The sequence below is a fragment of the Rhinopithecus roxellana genome, chromosome 8, assembly GCF_007565055.1.
Source record: "Rhinopithecus roxellana isolate Shanxi Qingling chromosome 8, ASM756505v1, whole genome shotgun sequence".
NCBI classification, from domain to species: Eukaryota; Metazoa; Chordata; class Mammalia; order Primates; family Cercopithecidae; genus Rhinopithecus; species Rhinopithecus roxellana.
Genome location: NC_044556.1, coordinates 15,091,959 through 15,111,379, shown reverse-complemented (window position 1 = coordinate 15,111,379; position 19,421 = coordinate 15,091,959). Strand labels below are relative to the sequence as shown.

Sequence of the window (19,421 nt, the reverse complement as noted above, 5' to 3'; positions counted from 1 at the left end):
AAGCTCCGCCTCCTGGGTTTACGCCATTCTCCTGCCTCAGCCTCCCGAGTAGCTGGGACTACAGGCGCCCGCCTATAGATAGATAGATAGATAGATAGATAGATAGATAGATAGATAGATAGATAGAAAAAATATATATATATATTTTAGAGGCGGGATCTTGCTCTGTTGCCCAGGCTGGAGTGCAGTGATGCTCTACTGCAGCCTTGATCTCCTGGGCTCAAGTGATCCTCCTGCCTCAGCCTCCTGAGTAGCTGGAACTATAGGCGCATGCCACCATGCCCAGCTAAGTTTTACATTTTTTTTATGGAGATGGGCTCTCACTGTGTTGCTCAGGGTGGTCTAAAACTCCTGGCCTCACGTGATCCTCCCACCTCAGCTTCTGCAGTAGCTGGGACCATAGGTATGTGCTGCCACACCCAGTTAATTATTATTTATTTATTTATTTTCTTTATTTTTGAGACAGAGTCTCACTCTGTCTCCAGGCTGGAGTGCAGTGGTGCGATCTCGGCTCACTGCAACCTCTGCCTCCTGGGTTCAAGCTATTCTCATGCCTCAGCCTCCCGAGTAGCTGGGATTACAGGCCCGCCACCAGGCCTGGCTAATTTTTATGTTTTTAGTAGAGACGGGGTTTCCCCATGTTGGCCAGGCTGGTCTCGATCTCCTGGTCTCAAGTGATCTGCCTGCCTCGGCTTTCCAAAGTGCTTGGATTACAGACACGAGCTACAACGCACGGCAGCTGATTTTTATATTTTTTGTAGAGACAGGGTCTCGCTTTGTTGCCCAGGCTGGTCTCAGACTCCTGGGCTCAAGCGATCTGCCTGCCTTGGCGTCCCCAAATGCTGGGATTATAGGCATTAGCCACTGTGCCTGGACAAGAATATAATATATTAACTATACTCACTATGTTATACAATAAATAGAATGCCTTTATTTGAACTTTTTTTCTTTATATTGTTTGGAAACAACTACAGTCTCAAGAGCAGTAGACTGAATTGTGATGCAGGTCAGCCCTCCGTATCCAAGGATTCCACCTCTGCCATTCAACCAACCACGGATTTAAAATATCCAGAAAAAGTCCATAAAGTTCCAAAAAGCGAAACTTGCATTTGCCGCTCACCAAGTACTATGTGGAATCCATAAGAATAAAGCAGTGTGTAGACATTATGTCAGGTATTACAAGTAATCTAGAGATGATATAAAGTACATAGGAGAGGCCGGGTGCAGTGGCTCACGCCTGTAATCCCCGCACTTTGGGAGGCCAAGGCAGGAGGATCACTGGAGGCCAGGAGTTCAAGACCAGCCTGGCCAACATGGCGAAACACCCTCTCTACAAAAAATACAAAAATTTGCTGAGCATGGTGGCACATACCTGTAGTCCCAGCTACTCCAGAGGCTGCGATGGGAGGATTGCTTGAGCCCAGCAGGTGGAGGTTGCATTTAGCTGAGATTGCACTAGCCTGGGTGACAAAGCAAGACTCTGTCAAAAAGTAATGTACACAGGGGAATGCGTGTAGTGTATATGCAAATACTATGCCATTTTATTTTATTTTATTTTATTTTACTTTATTTTATATTTGAGACAGAGTCTCACTCTGTTGCCCAGGCTGGAGTGCAGTAGCACAATTTTGGCTCACTGCAACCTCTGCTTCCTGGGGTCAAGCGATTCTTCTGCCTCAGCCTCCCAAGTAACTGAGATTACAGGCATGCGCCACCACACCTGGCTAATTTTTTCGTATTTTTAGTAGAGACAGGGTTTCACCATGTTGGTCAGGCTGGTCTTGAAACCCTGGCCTCAAATGATCCACCTGTCTTGGCCTCCCAAAGTGCTGGAACTACAGGTGTGAGCCACCACGCCCAGCCTATGCTATTTTCTATCAGGGATTTGAGCACATTCTGATTTTGGTACCACATGGGATCCTGGAACCAATTCCCTGGGGATACTGAGAGATGGCTGGACGTAGATTTGTATACATATGTGTATCCACATATAGTCTACTTTTCTAGGAGTTAAATGACTGGGTTGAAACTTTAGAACTGGCACATCCGCTAAAAATCGAGCAGGTGTTTCATAGGGATTGCATTAACTTTGCAGACTTCTGGAAGAATTGACATGTTAATGACAAGCCTTCCTTTCTTTTTTCTTTTCTTTTTTTTTTTTTTTGAGACAGAATCTCGCTCTGTCGCCCAGGCCGGAGTGCAGTGGCGTGATCTCCGCTCACTGCAAGCTCCGCCGCCTCCCAGGTTCATGCCATTCTCCTGCCTCAGCCTCCCTAGAAGCTGGGACTACAGGCGCCCGCCACCTCGCCCGGCTAATTTTTTTGTATTTTTAGTAGAGACAGGGTTTCACAGTGTTCGCCAGAATGGTCTCGATCTCCTGACCTCGTGATCCGCCCGCCTCGGCCTCCCAAAGTGCTGAGATTACAGGCGTGAGCCACCGAGCCCGGCCAAGCCTTCCTTTCTAAGAACAGGGTTTGTCCTGTTTGTCCAGGAATTCCTTTGTGTCCACAGCTTTTCATCCAGATCTTGCACACTTCATAACTCGATTCCTAAGTATTTAGTCCCTTCATTACTAATATAAATGGGGATGTTTTCTTGTTTCCTAAACTGTGGTCCTTTGCCTATGGAGAGATGCTCTATTTGTATTGGCTGTGATTTTGTAAATTGTTTTTTGAACCTAGCCAACTTGTTGAATTCCTTTTTTTTTTTTTTTTTTTTTGGAGATGGAGTCTCGCTCTGTCACCCAGTGCAGTGGCGCGATCTCTGCTCACTGCAACCTCCACCTTCGGATTCAAGGGATTCTCCTGCCTCAGCCTCCTGAGTAGCTGGGATTACAGGCATAGGCCATCACGCCCAGCTAATTTTTGTATTTTTAGTAGAGATGGGGTTTCACCATGTTGGTCAGGCTGGTCTCCAACTCCTGACCTCAGGTGATTTGCCCACCTCAGCCTCCCAAAGTGCTGGGATTACAGGTGTGAGCCACCGCGCCTGGCCTGAATTTCCTTGTTTTTAATGCCACTTTTTCAGTTGTCACAGTCTGAGGTATACAATCCTTCACCAAAAACAACAACTTGAGGATGTACTTTGGTGTAAGAATTAGAAGCCATTGTCTTGTCTTTTGAGAGACAGGGTCTTATTCTTTCACCCAGACTGGACTGCAGTGATGCGATCATAGCTCACTGCAGCCTCGAACTCCTTTGCTCCAGAGATCCAACCCGCTCAGTCTCTGGACTAGCTGGGACTACAGGTATGTACCACTATGCCTAACTCATTTTTATTTTTATTTTTAGTAAAGATGAGTTCTTGCCATGTTGCCCAGGCTGGTCTCAAACTCCTGAGCTCCAATGATCTTCCCTCCTCAGCCTCCCAAAGTGCTGGGATTACAAGTGTAAGCCACTGTGCCTGGCTTCTTTTTTTTTCCCCCCTTTTAATGTATTATTATTTTTTGTAAAGATGGGGTCTCGCTGTGTTGCCCAGGCTGATCTCCAGTGATTTCAATTCTTGTAAGTATAAAGCAGATGTGGAAGCGCTGGGTCATTTGGTAGTTCTATTTTTAATGTTTTGAGGAACCACCATACCATAGTTCATAGTGGAAGGCTGTTTTATTTTAATGAAATAAAATAAGGCAATGCTGACGTACCCGTCTACTTCCCTAGAAAAACCACAGTAAGGACATTGCCATGTCTCCTTTCTGCCCCTGTTTTTTGACTGTTACCACATCTGCATGTCCAATCAATTTAGTATTTCCTTCTTTTTATTTCTACTTACTTTTTTTTTTGAGATGGAGTGTGTCACCCAGGCTGGAGTGCAGTGGTGCAATCTTGGTTCATTGCAACCTCTGCCTCCTGGGTTCAAGTGATTCTCCTGCCTCAGCCTCCTGAGTAACAGGCACGCACCACCACACCCAGCTGATTTTTTTTTTTTTTTTTTGAAACAGAGTTACCTTCTTGTTGCCCAGGCTGGAGTGCAATGGCACGATCTCAGCTCACTACAACCTCCACCTCCCAGGTTCAAGCAATTCTCCTGCCTCAGCCTCCTGAGTAGCTGGGATTACAAGCATGTGCCACCATGCCCATCTAAGTTTGTATTTTTAGGAGAGATGGGGTTTCTCCATGTTGGTCAGGCTGGTCTTGAACTCCCGACCTCAGGTGATCCACCTGCTTTGGCCTCCCAAAGTGCTGGGATTACAGGCGTGAGCCACTGTGCCCCGCCATACCCAGCTGATTTTTGTATTTTTAGTAGAGATGGGGTTTCGTCATGTTGGCCAGGCTTGTCTCGAACTCCTGACCTCAAGTGATCCTCCCACTTTGGCCTTCCAAAGTGCTGGGATTACAGGCGTGAGCCACTGTGCCCCGCCATACCCAGCTGATTTTTGTATTTTTAGTAGAGATGGGGTTTCGTCATGTTGGCCAGGCTTGTCTCGAACTCCTGACCTCAAGTGATCCTCCCACTTTGGCCTTCCAAAGTGCTGGGATTACAGGCGTGAGCCACCGTGCCCCGCCATACCCAGCTGATTTTTGTATTTTTAGTAGAGATGGGGTTTCGTCATGTTGGCCAGGCTTGTCTCGAACTCCTGACCTCAAGTGATCCTCCCACTTTGGCCTTCCAAAGTGCTGGGATTACAGGCGTGAGTCACCGTGCCCCGCCATACCCAGCTGATTTTTGTATTTTTAGTAGAGATGGGGTTTCGTCATGTTGGCCAGGCTTGTCTCGAACTCCTGACCTCAAGTGATCCTCCCCCTTTGGCCTTCCAAAGTGCTGGGATTACAGGTGTGAGCCACCGCACATGGCCTATTTTTGTTTCTTTTTAGAAAGAGTCTTGGCCGGGCATGGCGGCTCACGCCTATAATCCCAGCACTTTGGGAGGCCAAGGCAGGCGGATCACCTGAGTTTGGAGTTCAAGACTAGCCTGGCCAACATGGAGAAACCCCGTGTCTACTAAAAATACAAAATTAGATGGGCATGGTGGAGCATGCCTGTAATCCCAGCTACTAGGGAAGCTGAGGCAGGAGAATAGCTTAAACCCGGGAGGTGGAGGTCGTGGTGGTGGTGAGCCGAAATCATGCCATTGCACTCCAGCCTGGACAACAAGAGCAAAACTCCTTCTCAAAAAAAAAAAAAAAAAAAAAGGAAGGAGTCTCTCTCCATTGCCCAGGCTGGAGGGCGTGGTTCGATATTGGTTCACGGCAACCCCCGCCTCCCGGGTTCAAGGGATTGTCATGCCTCAGCCTCCCGAGTAGCTGGGATTACAGATGCCTGCCACCACACCTGGCTAATTTTTGTATTTTTAGTAGACATAGGGTTTCGCTATGTTGGCCAGGCTGGTCTCGAACACCTGACCTCAGGGGATCTGCCTGTCTGGGTCTCCCAACGTGCTGGGATTACAGACGTGATCCACTGCGCCCAGCAGAAATAGGGCCTTTAGAGAGAAAATTAAGGCCAGGCGCGGTGGCTCACGCCTATAATCCCAGCATGTTGGGAGGCCAAGGCAGGCAGATCACGAGGTGAGGAGTTCAAGACCAGCCTTGCCAACTTGGTGAAACACCGTCTCTACTAGAAATACAAACATTAGCGGGGTGTGGTGGCACATGCCTGTAGTCCCAGCTACTCGGGAGGCTGAGGCAGGAGAATCACTGGAACCCAGAAGGCGGAGGTTGTCATTAGCTGAGATTGCACCACTGCACTCCAGCCTAGGCTACAGAGTGAGACTTCACCTTAAAAAAAAATTAAAAAAAAAAAAGAATTTAGTTTAAATGAGGTCATTAGGGTGGGCCCTAATCCAATAAGACTGATATCCTTAGAAGAAGAGATTGGGACATAGATACACACAGAGGAGGCCATGTGAGGACAGACGGAGAAGGTGCCACCACCTCAGAAGAAACCAACCCTGCTGACACTGTGATCTTGGACTTCCAGCCTCCAGAATTGAGAAAATAAATGTGTGCTGTTTAAGCCCCCCAGTCTGTGGTGTTTTGTCATGGCAATATGAGAGAAAGTAACTAATGTTAAGCTGGGTTTCTTCATTTCCGTTTTCTGGCATAATTTCACAAAGCCCCGGACTCTGGGACATGTCTGCACAGCTCTATAGAATGAGGCTTTGAAGACAAAACACTATAGAGCACAGGGCACCCCATGTCTCTTGCCCGAGTCACCATATTCCTTAAGTGAGTCTGGGCACAGTGGCTCATGCCTGTGATCCCAGCATTTTGGGAGACTAGGGCAAGAGTATCACCTTAGCCTGGGGAGGTTGAGGCTGCAGCGAGCTGTGATCGCGCCACTGCACTCCAGCCTGGGTGATAAAGCAAGACCCTGTCTCAAAAAAAAAAAAAAAAAAAAAAAAAAAAAAAAAAAAAAGGCATGCTGGGCGCGGAGGCTCAGGCCTGTAATCCCAGCACTTTGGGAGGCCGAGGCAGGTGGATCACCTGAAGTCGGGAGTTCAAGACCAGCCTGACCAATATGGAGAAACCCTGTCTCTACTAAAAACACAAAATTAGCTGGGCATGGTGGCGCACGACTGTAATCCCAGCTATTCGGGAGGCTGAGGTGGGAGAATTGCTTGAACCCCAGAGGCAGAGGTTGCAGTGAGCCGAGATTGCGCCACTGCACTTCAGCCTGGGTGACAGAGCAAGACTCCATCTCAAAAAAAAAAAAAAACAAAAGGACCTCCCCTAAGCCTTTTCCTACACATAAAATAACATCTAATGGGGTTAGGGTATTACGCTTCTGTAATCTGTAACCAGATATACTCTTGCACTCAAACCTTGATGTGGCCGGGCATGGTGGCTCACACCTGCGTAATCCCAGCACTTTGCTCACTGCAGCCTCCACCTCCCGGACTCCAGGGATTCTCCTGCCTCAGCCTCCTGAGTAGCTGGGATTACAGATACGTGCCATCATGCTCAGCTAATTTTTGTATTTTTAATAGAGATGAGTTTTCACCATGTTTGCCAGGCTGGTCTTGAACTCCTGACCTCAGGGCATCTGCCCACCTTGGCCTCCCAAAGTGCTGAGATTACAGATGTGAGCCACTGTGCCCAGCCTCTTTCTTTTTCAGAGACAGGGTTTTTGCTCTGTCACCCAGGCCAGAGTGTAATGGTACAATCATAGCTCACTGCAGCCTTACCTCCTGGGCTCAGGCAATCCTCCCACCTCAGCCTCCCAGGTAGCTGGGACTACAGGCGTGCATTACCACACCCAGCAATTTTTTGTGTGTAGTGATAGGGTCTCAATGACGTTGCCTAGTCTGGTCTTGAACTCCTGGTCTCAAGAAACTTTTCTGCCTTGGCCTCCCAAAGTACTGGGATTATAGGCATGAGCCACAGTGCCCAGCCAAGAAATATATTTATATGTTACATCTCACATATTACATAAATGCATGTTATATATTAATTCATGTCCAAATATACTCTTTCCTTTCTTGGTGCCTTCTTTCCAAAGCATTCCTCATTAACAGGTTCTGATGCTTTCTTTCCAGGAAATGATTTGCATATATCTGCATGTCTATGTGCTATTAAAGATTTACACAAATTGGTTCCTACAATATATGCCATTTTATATATTGCTTCCTCTTTTTTTTTTTTTTTTTTTTGAGATGAAGGCTCGCTGTGTCACCCAGGCTGGAGTGCAGTGGTGATTCTCCTGCCTCAACCTCCCGAGTAACTGGGATTACAGGCGCCCACCACCACGGCCAGATATATATATATATATATTTTTTTTGTATTTTTAGTAGAGACAGCATCTCACCATGTTGGCCAGGGGCTGGTCTTGAACTCCTGACCTCCGGTGATCCACCTGCCTCGGCCTCCCAAAGTGCTGGGATTACAGGAGTGAGCCACTGTGCACGGTCTTTGCTTCCTCTTTTTATCCTGAAGTTTGTTTTTTACATGAGCACAAATGTATCTACCTCCTTAAAGATCAAATAGTAATTTATAGATTACAGTATAGCATAACTTCATCTATTTAACTAGTCCCTATGGATGGTGGATGAGTGTTTCCAGTTTTTGCTATCATAAACAATACTGCACAGACAATTTACTCACATCTTTGCATATATTTACAAGTTTATTCGCAGCAGGAATTATTAGCTGGTTCAAAGGAAAATTCATACATGCTTTTTTTTTTTTTTTTCTTTTTTTGAGACAGAGTCTTGCTCTGTCACCCAGGCTGGAGTGCAGTGGGGCAATCTTGGTTTACTGCAACCTCTGTCTCCCAGGTTCAAGTGATCCTTCTGATTCAGCCTCCCAAGTAGTTGGGATCCCAGGCGCGCGCCACCGCCATGCCCAGTGAATTTTTGTGTTTTTAGTACAGATAAGGTTTCACCATGCTTTCCAGGCTGGTCTCAAATGCCTGACCTCAGGTGATCCACCCACCTCAGCCTCCTGAAGTGCTGGGATTACAGGCGTGAGCCACCATGCCTGGCCTGTTTCCCTATAACATCTTTACTACCACTGGGTGATATCGAATTTTTAAAGCTTTGCCCAATCTGCTAGGTTGTTTGGATTTTGTGTTGCTCAGAGTACATTTGAGTAAGCTTGTACAAATGTTTATCAGCCCTTCGGACCAGCTTCATATTTTCACCCATATAGCCAGGACACCCTCCTGAAAAACCGCCGCAAACCACAGCGGTGTGCCTCTCTTTCCGGCTCTCCCGTTAATGTTTTCCCTTCCACTTGGCTCTCTACAGGCTTCTAGAATAATTTTTTCCACAAGAAAAGCTGGTGATATTCCAAACCCTTGAGTGGCCTCCTCACTCACACCTCAGAGGATAAACAGCATAAACTTTGTTTTTCCTGTCTTCTTATTTATTTATTTTTCTCAGGCCATTCTCCCTTACAAGTTTTGTTTTGTTTTGTGTGTGTGTTTGTGTGTGTGTGTGTCTGTGTTTTCGAGACAGAGTCTTGCTCAGTTGCCTAGGCTGAAGTGCAGGGGTGTGATCATGGCTCAACCTCCTGGACTGAAGCTATTCTCCCACCTCAGCCTCCTGAGTATCTGGGATTACAGGCACACAGAATTATGCCCAGCTAATTTTTTTAAAGTTTTTTTTTTTTTTTTTTCAGGGGCCAGGCTCACAACTGTAATCCCAGCACCTTGGGAGGCCGAAGCGGGCCCCTGTCTCTACTATCTCTACTAAAAATACAAAAATTAGCACGACATGGTGGCCGTAGTCTGTAATCCCAGCTATTCGGGAGGCTGAGGCAGGGGAATCTCTAGAACCCAGGAGGCAGAGGTTGCAGTGATCCGAGAATGCGCCACTGAACTCCAGACTGGGCGACAGAGTGAGACTGCATCCCCAAAAAAAAAAAAAAAAATATGTGTTTTAGAGATGGGGGTCTCACTATGTGTTGCCCAGGCTGGTCGAACTCCAGGGCTCAAGTGATCCTTCTGCCTCAGTCTCCCAAAGTGCTGGGATTACAGGCGCGGGCCACAACACCCAACTAATTTTTGTATTTTTAGTAAAGACGGGTTTCACCATGTTGCCCAGGCTGGTCTTGAACTCCTGACCTCAAGAGATCTGCCCGCCTTGGCCTCTCAAAGTGCTGGGATTACAGGTGTGAGCCACTGTATCCGGCATTGTCAAACTTTTTTTGTTCATTATCACCCTCCTTAGGAGAAAACCCGAATTATTCTAAAATCGAATTTACATCAACTAAATTAATTTTAATTTAATTACATTTAATAGCTCCCTAAAGGCAGAAACTAAATACTTAGGAATAAGATGTCTGATAGAGCTGGCTTTAGAAGACCACAATATCTAAGATTTTTTTCCTCCCTGAAAACCAGTTTTTTCCCCTGGGGAGTCATCATGAATCACTCCAACTGAGGACGGTTGTGCTTAGAGCAAGGAGCTGAGCCATAAACAAGTAAATGCACAAAATTATACCGGAAAGCCAAGAACGCTACAAAGAAAAGAAGAGGGAGTGGCTGGGGGGGGGGGGGCGACTTGGCATCTGAATCATTGGGATCGGGAAAGAAGACAAGGAACAGTTTAAGCAAAAGGATTGTTTTCCCTGAGCTTTAGTTTCTTTTTTCTTTTTTTTCTGTTTTAGAGACAGGGGTTCTCACTATGTTGCCCAGGCTGGTCTCAAACTCCTGGCCTCAAGCAATCCCCACACCTCAGTCTCCCACAGTGCAGGATTACAGGCATGCGCCACCGGACCCAGTCTGAGGCTCAGTTTCTTCAGCTGTAAAATGGAAGTAATATCCTCCTCACCATGCTTCATATACAATAAGCAATCAATAAGTGAGCCTTGTTATGATTATTATTATTTATTTTAATTTTACTTATTTTTCTGAGACAGAGTCTCACTCTGCAGCCCAGGCTAGAGTGCAGTGGTGTGATTTCGGCTCACTGCAGCCTCCGCCTCCTGGGTTCAAGCGATTCTCCCGCCTCAGCCTCCCGAGTCGCTGGGATTACAGGTGCCCACCACCACGCCTGGCTAATTTTTTTTTTTTGAGACGGTGTCTCACTCTGTCGCCAGGGTGGAGTGCAGTGGCGCAATCTCAGCTCACTGCAACCTCCACCTCCCGGGTTCAAGCGATTCTCCTGCCTCAGCCTCCAGTCTGTAGCTAGGACTACAGACGCGCACTACCATGCCCAGCTAATTTTTGTATTTTTAGTAGTGACGGGGTTTCGCCACGTTGGCCAAGCTGGTCTCGAACTCCTTACCTCAGGTGATCCGCCCACCTCGATCTCCCAAAGTGAGGGGATTACAGGTTTGAGCCACCGCGCCCGGCCTATTTTAATTTTAAAGGTTAATAGGACCAGCCCTGAAATCAGCCTCTGCCCCGCCAGCCCTGCTCTGGTACCAGCAGCGTCCAGCAGCACACACAGCCGCGTGCGCCTCCACCTCCGTCCGCAGGTGTCGCTGTGAGTGCCGCGGCTGGGCCTCTCTAGCGGCGACGGCGGCACCGGAAGTCTCGTTTTCCACCCACTTCCGCTCTCTGGCCGGGCTTGGGTTGCGTGGAGAATACTTTTTGCGATGCCTACTGGAGACTTTGAGTGAGTCCGGGATCGCGGAAGGGGGCACGGGAAGCGGTTGGGGTGCTCTGGGAAGTATTATGGGGCCTGGGTGTGCCGAGGCTGCGGGGACCGGGCCTTGCTGACTTAATCTTCGCTTCCCACACATTTGTTTCGGCAGTTCGAAGCCCAGTTGGGCCGACCAGGTGGAGGAGGAGGGGGAGGATGGTGAGTGTACCCGGTCGCCCGGGGTAATCGCGGCCAGGCCCGAGCCGGGCGACTGCCGCCTGCTTCCATCTCCCAGTCTGGCACCGTGTCCCCCGTCACGACCAGCCCCTGCCCCGCGCCATCCTCCTTGGGAGCCGCCTGTTGCCAACTCTAGGTGTTCCCCGGCGGGTCCCTGTTCCTCCCATGCTACTGCCTAAATCCTCCAAGCTGTTGCCCTACTCCAGGGAGAAAGTTGTAATCTCCCGTCTCCTGTTTCTCTACTGGCGCCTGGTTGGCTTCATGGCCTGGCACCCACTTTCCTACGAGGGATCCCCCATCCTTGCCACTCCGAGTCCTCACAGGGCTATCCCAGTGCGCTGCCTGGTCAGGCCTCTGCCCTTGGCCTGCCTTTCTCAGCTCTTGCTGTAGGCGTCATCCCAAAGGCCCTTCCATCGCAGCTGGGGAGCTCCTGCCCTGGAGCTGACCCCTCCTCCCCACGCTGCCTCTTGCAGACAAATGTGTCACCAGCGAGCTCCTCAAGGGGATCCCTCTGGCCACTGGCGACACCAGCCCAGAGCCAGAGCTACTGCCAGGAGGTGAGTGAGGACTGCCACTCCGTGTCCGGGCTGCCTCTCCCTCCAGCCCTGCCGCTCCTGATCCCCATGACCCAGGGCTCAGTCCTTCTGTTTTTCCCCTTCTCCCAGCTCCACTGCCGCCTCCCAAGGAGGTCATCAACGGAAACATAAAGACAGTGACAGAGTACAAGATAGATGAGGATGGCAAGAAGTTCAAGGTGAGGGTAGGGGGGCAGGGAGTGGGGCCCCTTGTGCTTGGGGGCCCTTAGACCAGAAGGCGGCAGGGTGTGCTGAGGGGATTGGTAAAGGAGATCCCCTAGTCCCAGAAGCCTGACCCTTCTCCCCTGCCGTCCTCAGATTGTCCGCACCTTCAGGATTGAGACCCGGAAGGCTTCAAAGGCTGTTGCAAGGAGGAAGGTGAGGCGCTCCTTCCCCAGGGCTAACCCAGAGGAATTGGGAAACCGTGCTCCAGGACCTTTGTGTTTAGAGATGGGGCTTAACTCTTTTTTTGTTGTTTTTTTTGAGACAGAGTGTCGCTCTGCCCCCCAGGCTGTAGTGCAGTGGCACGATCTCAACTCACTGCAACCTCCGCCTCCTGGGTTCAAGTGATTCTCCTGCCTCAGCCTCCTGAGTAGCTGGGGTTACAGGCATACGCCACCACGCCCAGCTAATTTTTGTACTTTTAGTAGAGACGGGGTTTTGCTATGTTGGCCAGGCTCGTCTCGAACTCCTGACTTCACGTGATCCACCTGCCTTGGCCTCCCAAAGCGCTGGGATTACAGGCGTGAGCCATCGCACCCAGCTGGGCTTAACTCTTCGTACCTATTTTGTTGAAGCTGAACTGAGGCCTAGAGTGCTTGCACTCTCTTGGGACTCTGGAAAGTCCAGGGCATAGGAGTCGATGATAAATAGCGATTAAATAAATGATAAATATTTAATAAAAGTTTGATGATATCAAATTATATTAATAAATATCAAATAAATTTGATTATAAATATCGAGTGAAAGTTAAGATTCTTTTAAGTTTTTTAAAGACACAGGGTCCAGTTCTGTTGCCCAGGTTGGAGTGCAGTGGCACTATCATAGCTTACTGCAGCCTTGAACTCCCAGGCTCAAGCCATCCTCCCACCCTACCCTCCTGAGTAGCTGGGATTACAGGTGTGCACTGCCACACCCGGCTAATTTTAATTGTTTGTAGAGATGGGGTTTCACTATGTTGCCCAGGCTGGTCTCCAGCTCCTGGGCTTAAGAGATCCTCCCACCTTTGCCTCTCAAAGTGCTGGGATTACAGGAGGGCGCCACCGGGCCCAGCCGGGGTTAGATTCTTGTTCCTCTTGGCCTGTCAGCCTGGAGGAACAGAGGCGGGAGGTGGTCGCAGCAGTTAGAAGTGTTAGCAATAAATACACTTAGAACAGCTTGCTGTGCGCTTAGTTATAACATACCCCATGCCAAACACTTTGCAGGAAGTGTTTCTCTGATTCAGTCTCCTTAGGAACCCAGGGAGGCAGGAAGCTTTTGTGGTTCCCGTTTTAGAAGGGAGGAAGGGAGGAAGCCGAGGCTCAGGTTTTCTAGCTCAAGGGCCCGGAGGTCTGGGTGGACCCCTACACATCCCTGAGTGTCATGCTGTGGTGGGAGCTGGTCCGCCAGCCTGCACAGGCTCCAGGCTGTGTAGCTGTCACCTGGAGCTTGGGCCTGGCGTGTACTCAGGAAATGGGAACTGTCGCCAGGACTATTTGGGGAGTGGTTGAGGAGGATGAAAATGGGGTTCGAGGCCCAGGCACTCTAGGGATGGCAGCTGTAGGTCTAGGGTACCCCCTGTGGAACCCTGCCTGCCCCTGCCCTCAACTGTCCCCCATCCCTCCCTGAGCCCAGAACTGGAAGAAGTTCGGGAACTCAGAGTTTGACCCCCCGGGACCCAATGTGGCCACCACCACCGTCAGCGATGATGTCTCTATGACGTTCATCACCAGCAAAGAGGTAAGCGGGGCAATCAGGTGGGGCTGACATCCTGGGGTGGGGGCAAAGGGGGTGCCTCAGCCGCCTCTGAGCTCCCCACAACCTGCCCCTGTCAGGACCTGAACTGCCAGGAGGAGGAGGACCCCATGAACAAACTCAAGGGCCAGAAGATCGTGTCTTGCCGCATCTGCAAGGGCGACCACTGGACCACCCGCTGCCCCTACAAGGACACGCTGGGCCCTATGCAGAAGGAGCTGGCCGAGCAGCTGGGCCTGTCTACCGGCGAGAAGGAGAAGCTGCCGGGAGGTGCGGGGCTGGGGATGCTGGCTGCCATTGCGGGGGCGGGGGGGTCCTGCTGTCAGTGCGCGGGTTCTGTCCCCACTGCTGCCTTTGTGCTGTCATCTCCCATACGACAGCATGGCAGGTTTGATGGCGCCCGACTCTCCTCAGGGCGTCTATGCCTTCCTAATTTGCTGCACCTCCTGTGGTTGGGAGACGAGCGTCTCTCATATATGTGTGACTTGGCAGCTGTGACTCTGCTGGTGGCCCTGTGACTGTCCTGAGGGGAGCTGCTGTCTGTCGGCCCCAGGGTGCTGACCACCCCCCCTTGTGTGTATGCACTGTGTAGTGTCTCTGTTGCATGCCTGTGGCTGTACCGTCCGAATCTTTTGGTGGGATTGCTGGTGGTGAGTGTGAGTGGAGACGTGCATTTGTCGCCTACCATGCAAGGGAAACCTGGGCACTGTTCCTGTCTGTTCCTGTCGTGTGTCCCATGCCTGCTGTTGCTGTGGATGTGAGGCTGCCATTCCCGTCGCCCGCCCCCCCCCAACCCGCCCTCTGTGGGGTGGGGTCAGGGCTCCCTCTTCCTCTGCCAATGTCACCGGCCAGGAGCTCAAATGGTGTCAGCTTCCTAGGTGTCACCTTGGTGTCCTCATGGCCAACCGGCTGCCTGTGGCTTGGCACACGGTGCCTGCGCTGGGTCAGCACTGAAGCCTGAGCTTCCTGGGGCGGCTGTGTCCCCGTTCCCGCGCCAGGGTGAGGTTGAACTCAGTCGACTGTCTTTTGGTCCCCAGAGCTGGAGCCGGTGCAGGCCACGCAGAACAAGACAGGGAAGTACGTGCCACCAAGCCTGCGCGACGGGGCCAGCCGCCGCGGGGAGTCCATGCAGCCCAACCGCAGAGGTGAGGGGCACCCTGATGCCAGGCTGGTGGGTGGGCATCTCCCGGCACCTCGTAATTATCCCTGAAGCATGCACACAAGGGCTGGGCAGGAGCCTCCCCTTCACAGCCACCTCCCCTCTCCCGCACAGCCGACGACAACGCCACCATCCGTGTCACCAACTTGTCAGAGGACACACGTGAGACCGACCTGCAGGAGCTCTTCCGGCCTTTTGGCTCCATTTCCCGCATCTACCTGGCTAAGGACAAGACCACCGGCCAGTCCAAGGTGGGCAGGCAGGCGGGTGCGGCGGGGCTGTGTGAGGGTCACCTGTCCTGGGGTCGCCTGTCCTAGTTTGTGCCCCTGACCCCACCCCGCCCCTGCACAGGGCTTCGCCTTCATCAGCTTCCACCGCCGCGAGGATGCCGCGCGTGCCATCGCTGGGGTGTCCGGCTTCGGCTATGACCACCTCATTCTCAATGTCGAGTGGGCCAAGTAAGACTCCACCCCCGCCCCACCCCTCCCCGCCCCAGCCCCTGCTCCCCACCTCGTCCCAGCCCCTGCTCCCCACCTCGTCCCAGCACCTCCATGGAGCCTTGGGCCAACCAGTAGCCCTGTGCCAATTTAACAGTCCCCCAGCTGGTTTTGAGGACACAGTCCTTTATTGTCTTTTTCCAAAACCTGGCAGAGGGGCAGAGGAGTGGCAGCTCTTGTGCCTGGGGTTCCTGCCAGTCCGTGGGCCAGGCCTTGAGGCTGGCCATCTGGCTCGGTGCCCGCTTTGGCCTCACATTACCCTGTCCTTCTCTGCCCCCACCTTGCCGCAAGGCGCCACTTGGGTCTCTGGGGTCTTGGGGCGCCCCTGGAGGTCTCATACCCTGCCACCCACCCTCCCTTACCCCAGGCCATCCACCAACTAAGCCAGCTGCCACCGCGTGCTCGGCCCAGGACCCTTGGCGACAGAAGGCAGCCTCTGAGAGCGTGGGCTCCAAGGGCAATAAAAAAGCTCCACTTTCTCTACCCAGTCCTGTTTGTTCTCGCCTCTCCAGTCCTGTGGCGGGGGCCAGCGCCTCCCCTCCCCTGGGCATGGTTTGGTCCCTGACCCTGCAGGGAGCCCTGGGGCCAGCGCTGTTGGGTGGGAAAGGCAACTGCTCCTGCCTGGGCTGCAGCTGGGCCTGACCTGGCTGCAACCACAGGTGTTGCTTTTTGGGGAAAGGGGCGTGTTAGGGCTGGGGTCCTGCCCTCAGGGTTCTCCAGCAACACCTGGGGTGAGGCGGCGGCTTCAGCTAGGCTATGTCACGAGCTCAGCTCATGGGACTGGGGCTCCGACGGTTTAGGGGCGGCTGTGGCATTGAGGCGCAGGGCTTGGCCAGTGCTCTTGGCGTCCTCTGGGTTCCAGCTGTCCTTGTAGCCAGGGAAGTGTCGGCGGCAGCAACCCAGGGTGGGCACCGCGGCCATGTAGAGCAGTGGGTGGACACAGAAGGCCAGGGGCATGAGGCCCCGCATCACCTGGTAGCCTATGTAGGGTCCCAGCTCCAGGGCTGCTGTGGCCTGGGCCACATCTGCAAAGCTCGGGCAGCGGGTGCTCCAGCGCCGCCGAGCATCCACGTTGAGCACACGCATAACGTGGTAGGGCACGTAGGAGCTGGCGTAGAGGGCCACGCCACTGGCCACCAGCGCCGCCACGCGCAGCTTCTCGGCCACAGTCATGCCCGGGCTGCGTAGCACGGCCCGCCCGAGGGCGCCATAGGCTGCCAGCGTGAACAGCAGCGGCAGGCCGCAGCCCAGCCCCGCCAGCGCCAGGCTGTATGCTCTGTAGGCCTCCAGCCTGTGGCCTGCTGTCCCCAGACACCTGATGCAGGCCTCAGGCTTGGCCACGCTGCAGTTGCCCATCCCCTGCTGTGGCCTCTTCAGGTGGGAGAAGCTGAGTGTGGGCATGGCCAGCAGGGCGGCCAGGACCCAGCCGGCGGCGCTCACAGCCCAGGCGTGCTTGGGCTGCAGGTGGCTGCGGGTGAAGAAGGGGTGCACAATGCCCAGGTAGCGGTTGAGGCTGATGCAGGTGATGAAGATGACGCTGCCCAGCAGGTTGCAGGTGAAGAGGAAGCGCTCCAGACGGCATGCGGCCTCTCCATAGCGCCAGTGCTTGGGGGGATAGAGGTAGGCGGCCAGTGGGGGCAGTGTCAGGGCGCAGAGCAGGTCACTGACTGCCAGCTGGACTGAGAAGACCACAGTGGGGTACCATGGGCGCTGCTCCCGGGTGCTGAAGCGGTACAAGGCCAGGCCATTACTGGCCACAGCCACCAGGAACTCAACCACCAGTATGGGCCACAGGAAGTCTTCCTGGAACCCACTGAGGATGTGCTCGGCAGCTGCCGAGAAGTTGGCAGGGCAGGACTTGGCATCTGTGGGCAGAAGGTGTCACCATCTGAGCCCTATTCTCCCACAAGGCGGCTCCTGCTGCCCCCAGAGCCCACGTCTGCCATGGCATGGATTCCTTGACACAAGTTCTTTCCCCTCCCTGGAAGGAAACCGGGCTCCACTCCTTTATATGGACAGGATTGGGCTCACAGCCAGGGTTCCGCTGAGGCGGGCCAGGCAGTCTTGGAGCTCAGGGTCCACTGGTAACACGGGCAGTGGCCACCCTGCTCCCCCACCACACCTGCCTGTGGGAGTCCCTGGCCTCACCAGAGGCCTCCTCCTCAAAGTCCAGCCCCCACAAGGCCTGCTGGCTCCGCTTCTGACCTGTGCCATCTGAGGCCCCACTGGGGATCCAGCCCCCGCATCCTGCCCTGACCTCAGCACTAGCCGCCGCCCACAGACTCTTCTCCCTGTGGCCACCAGAGGGCACCAGCGAGCGCTGGAGTCCTATCCCCATCCATCTGCTTCCAGGTGCTCACGCTTGGCCATAGAGTTGCCGCCAAAAACCCAGACTCACCCCACAAGGTCCCATAAAAGCACTCCCGCCCGCCATACCCCCCAGTGCCACCCTCTGTGCTCCACGATTCACTCCCTCGCACCAGTCCACCCTGGCTTCCCGGCTGCTTTTGCAGGCTTGTGCCTTGGGACCTTCGTACCCAGACATTTTTTTTTTTTGACACAAGGGTCTCGCTCTCATCACCCAGGCTGGAGTGCAATGATGCGATCTCAGCTCACTGCAACCTCTGCCTCCCCGGTTTAAGTGATTCTCCTGCTTCAGCCTCCTGAGTAGCTGGGACTACAGGCGCCCACCACCACGCCTGGTTTAATTTTAAATTTTGTATTTTTAGTAGAGATGGGGTTTCCCCATGTTGGCCAGGAGGTCTCGAACTCCTGACCTCAGATCTGCCCGCCTCAGCCTCCCAAAGTGCTGGGATTACAGGCATGAGCCACCGCGCCTGGCCCCACCCAGACTTTCTTGAGGCTCCTTTCCCCACGTCTGTGGTCTTGCCTGTGAGAGGGCCCAAGGCCACCCTAACCACTATGTGCCCTCCACTCTCCCTTCCCTGCGGTATTTTCCCCCATACCCTGTGCCTCACCTGATGATGGTGAGAAAAATCTCCCTCTTTCAGGAGAATGGGGGGGCCTGCTTACTACTGGCGCCAGTGCTCACCGCAGTGCCCAAGGCCCAGCAGCACAGGGGCACTCACTCCTTGTACACCCCACTCCTGCCACTGCAGGCTGGGACAGGCTCCTCCGGAGGACTCCCAACGCCAGCCTGCTCAGGGAGGAAGTGTCATCTAGACTGGCTTTTTTTTTGGAGACAGGATTTCACTGTCACCGAGGCTGAAGTGCAATCACAGCTCAGTGCAGTCTCGGACCTCCTGGGGTCAAGTGATCCTCCTGCCTCAGCCTCCCCAGTAGTTGGAATCACAGGCTCGTGCCACCAGGTTTGAGACAGAGTTTTGCTCGTTGCCCAAGCTGGAGGGCAACCTCCGCCTCCTGGGTTTTAAGTGATTCTTCTGTCTCAGCCTCAAGAGTACTGGGATTGCAAGCATGTGCCACCAGGTCTGGCTAATTTTGTATTTTTAGTAGCGATGGGGTTTCTGGTTAGTCACGGTGTCCTCAAACTCCTCACCTCGCGTTCTGCCCGCCTCAACCTCCCAAAGTGCTGGGATTACAGGCATGAGCCACTGCACCCAGCCCCAGACCTAGGTTTTAACAATACCCATGCCCCACCACCCCCACCTCCTGACAATCTGCAGGGCTAACCACAGACCCGCAGAGAAAGCCAACATGCCTTCTCCTTACCTGAGACGTTGGCTGCCATGCTCCAGTGCTGAGCTTCAGCCTGTGTTTGCTACCCAGTTCCGCAGCTCCTCCCCCAGTCACTGGTGGTTTAGCGGGTCCTGCCCCAGCCCCACCCCCAGTTCCTGGCCCAGCCAGCAGAGCATGTCAGGGTGCCTTTCCACCCACGTTTCCTTCCTCATTGTGCACAGCCCTCTTGAGGTTCAAGCTCATCTGCTTAAAGCGTGACCTGTTTGCAGGGCTCTTGGTGGGACTGTGGGGAGGGGCCTCATGGCCACTGCTGCCACCAATGAAACCAACCCCACGCAGGGTAGGGGAGAGACCCAGCTTCCAGGAAGAAACCAGGT

At 52.9% G+C, this 19,421-nt stretch overlaps 2 protein-coding genes across 2 annotated transcripts; one reads left to right on the top strand and one right to left on the bottom strand.

The window, feature by feature from the left end:
- Positions 1 to 10,914: 10,914 nt before the first annotated feature.
- On the top strand, positions 10,915 to 15,870 carry EIF3G (eukaryotic translation initiation factor 3 subunit G). The gene is made up of 11 exons (XM_010373788.2): positions 10,915 to 10,999; positions 11,139 to 11,185; positions 11,677 to 11,760; positions 11,869 to 11,957; positions 12,097 to 12,156; positions 13,612 to 13,716; positions 13,812 to 14,001; positions 14,769 to 14,876; positions 15,005 to 15,141; positions 15,242 to 15,348; positions 15,755 to 15,870. Exons 1-11 carry the CDS (start codon positions 10,980 to 10,982, stop codon positions 15,768 to 15,770), a joined length of 963 nt encoding a protein of 320 aa, XP_010372090.1. The 5' UTR covers positions 10,915 to 10,979; the 3' UTR covers positions 15,771 to 15,870.
- P2RY11 (purinergic receptor P2Y11) lies at positions 15,477 to 19,279 on the bottom strand. Its single transcript, XM_030935569.1, has 2 exons — positions 19,078 to 19,279; positions 15,477 to 17,252 (listed from the first exon to the last, which is right to left on the bottom strand). Exons 1-2 carry the CDS (start codon positions 19,094 to 19,096, stop codon positions 16,147 to 16,149), a joined length of 1,125 nt encoding a protein of 374 aa, XP_030791429.1. The 5' UTR covers positions 19,097 to 19,279; the 3' UTR covers positions 15,477 to 16,146.
- Between the last annotated feature and the right edge of the window lie 142 nt (positions 19,280 to 19,421).

Bases quoted from the DNA above. Each gene is read 5' to 3' on its own strand.
- EIF3G (XM_010373788.2), top strand. From the start codon at position 10,980: ATGCCTACTGGAGACTTTGA. The intron at 11,186-11,676 runs GTGAGTGTACCC...TGCCTCTTGCAG, and splicing joins GGAGGAGGAGGGGGAGGATG to ACAAATGTGTCACCAGCGAG. The intron at 11,958-12,096 runs GTGAGGGTAGGG...TGCCGTCCTCAG, and splicing joins AGGATGGCAAGAAGTTCAAG to ATTGTCCGCACCTTCAGGAT.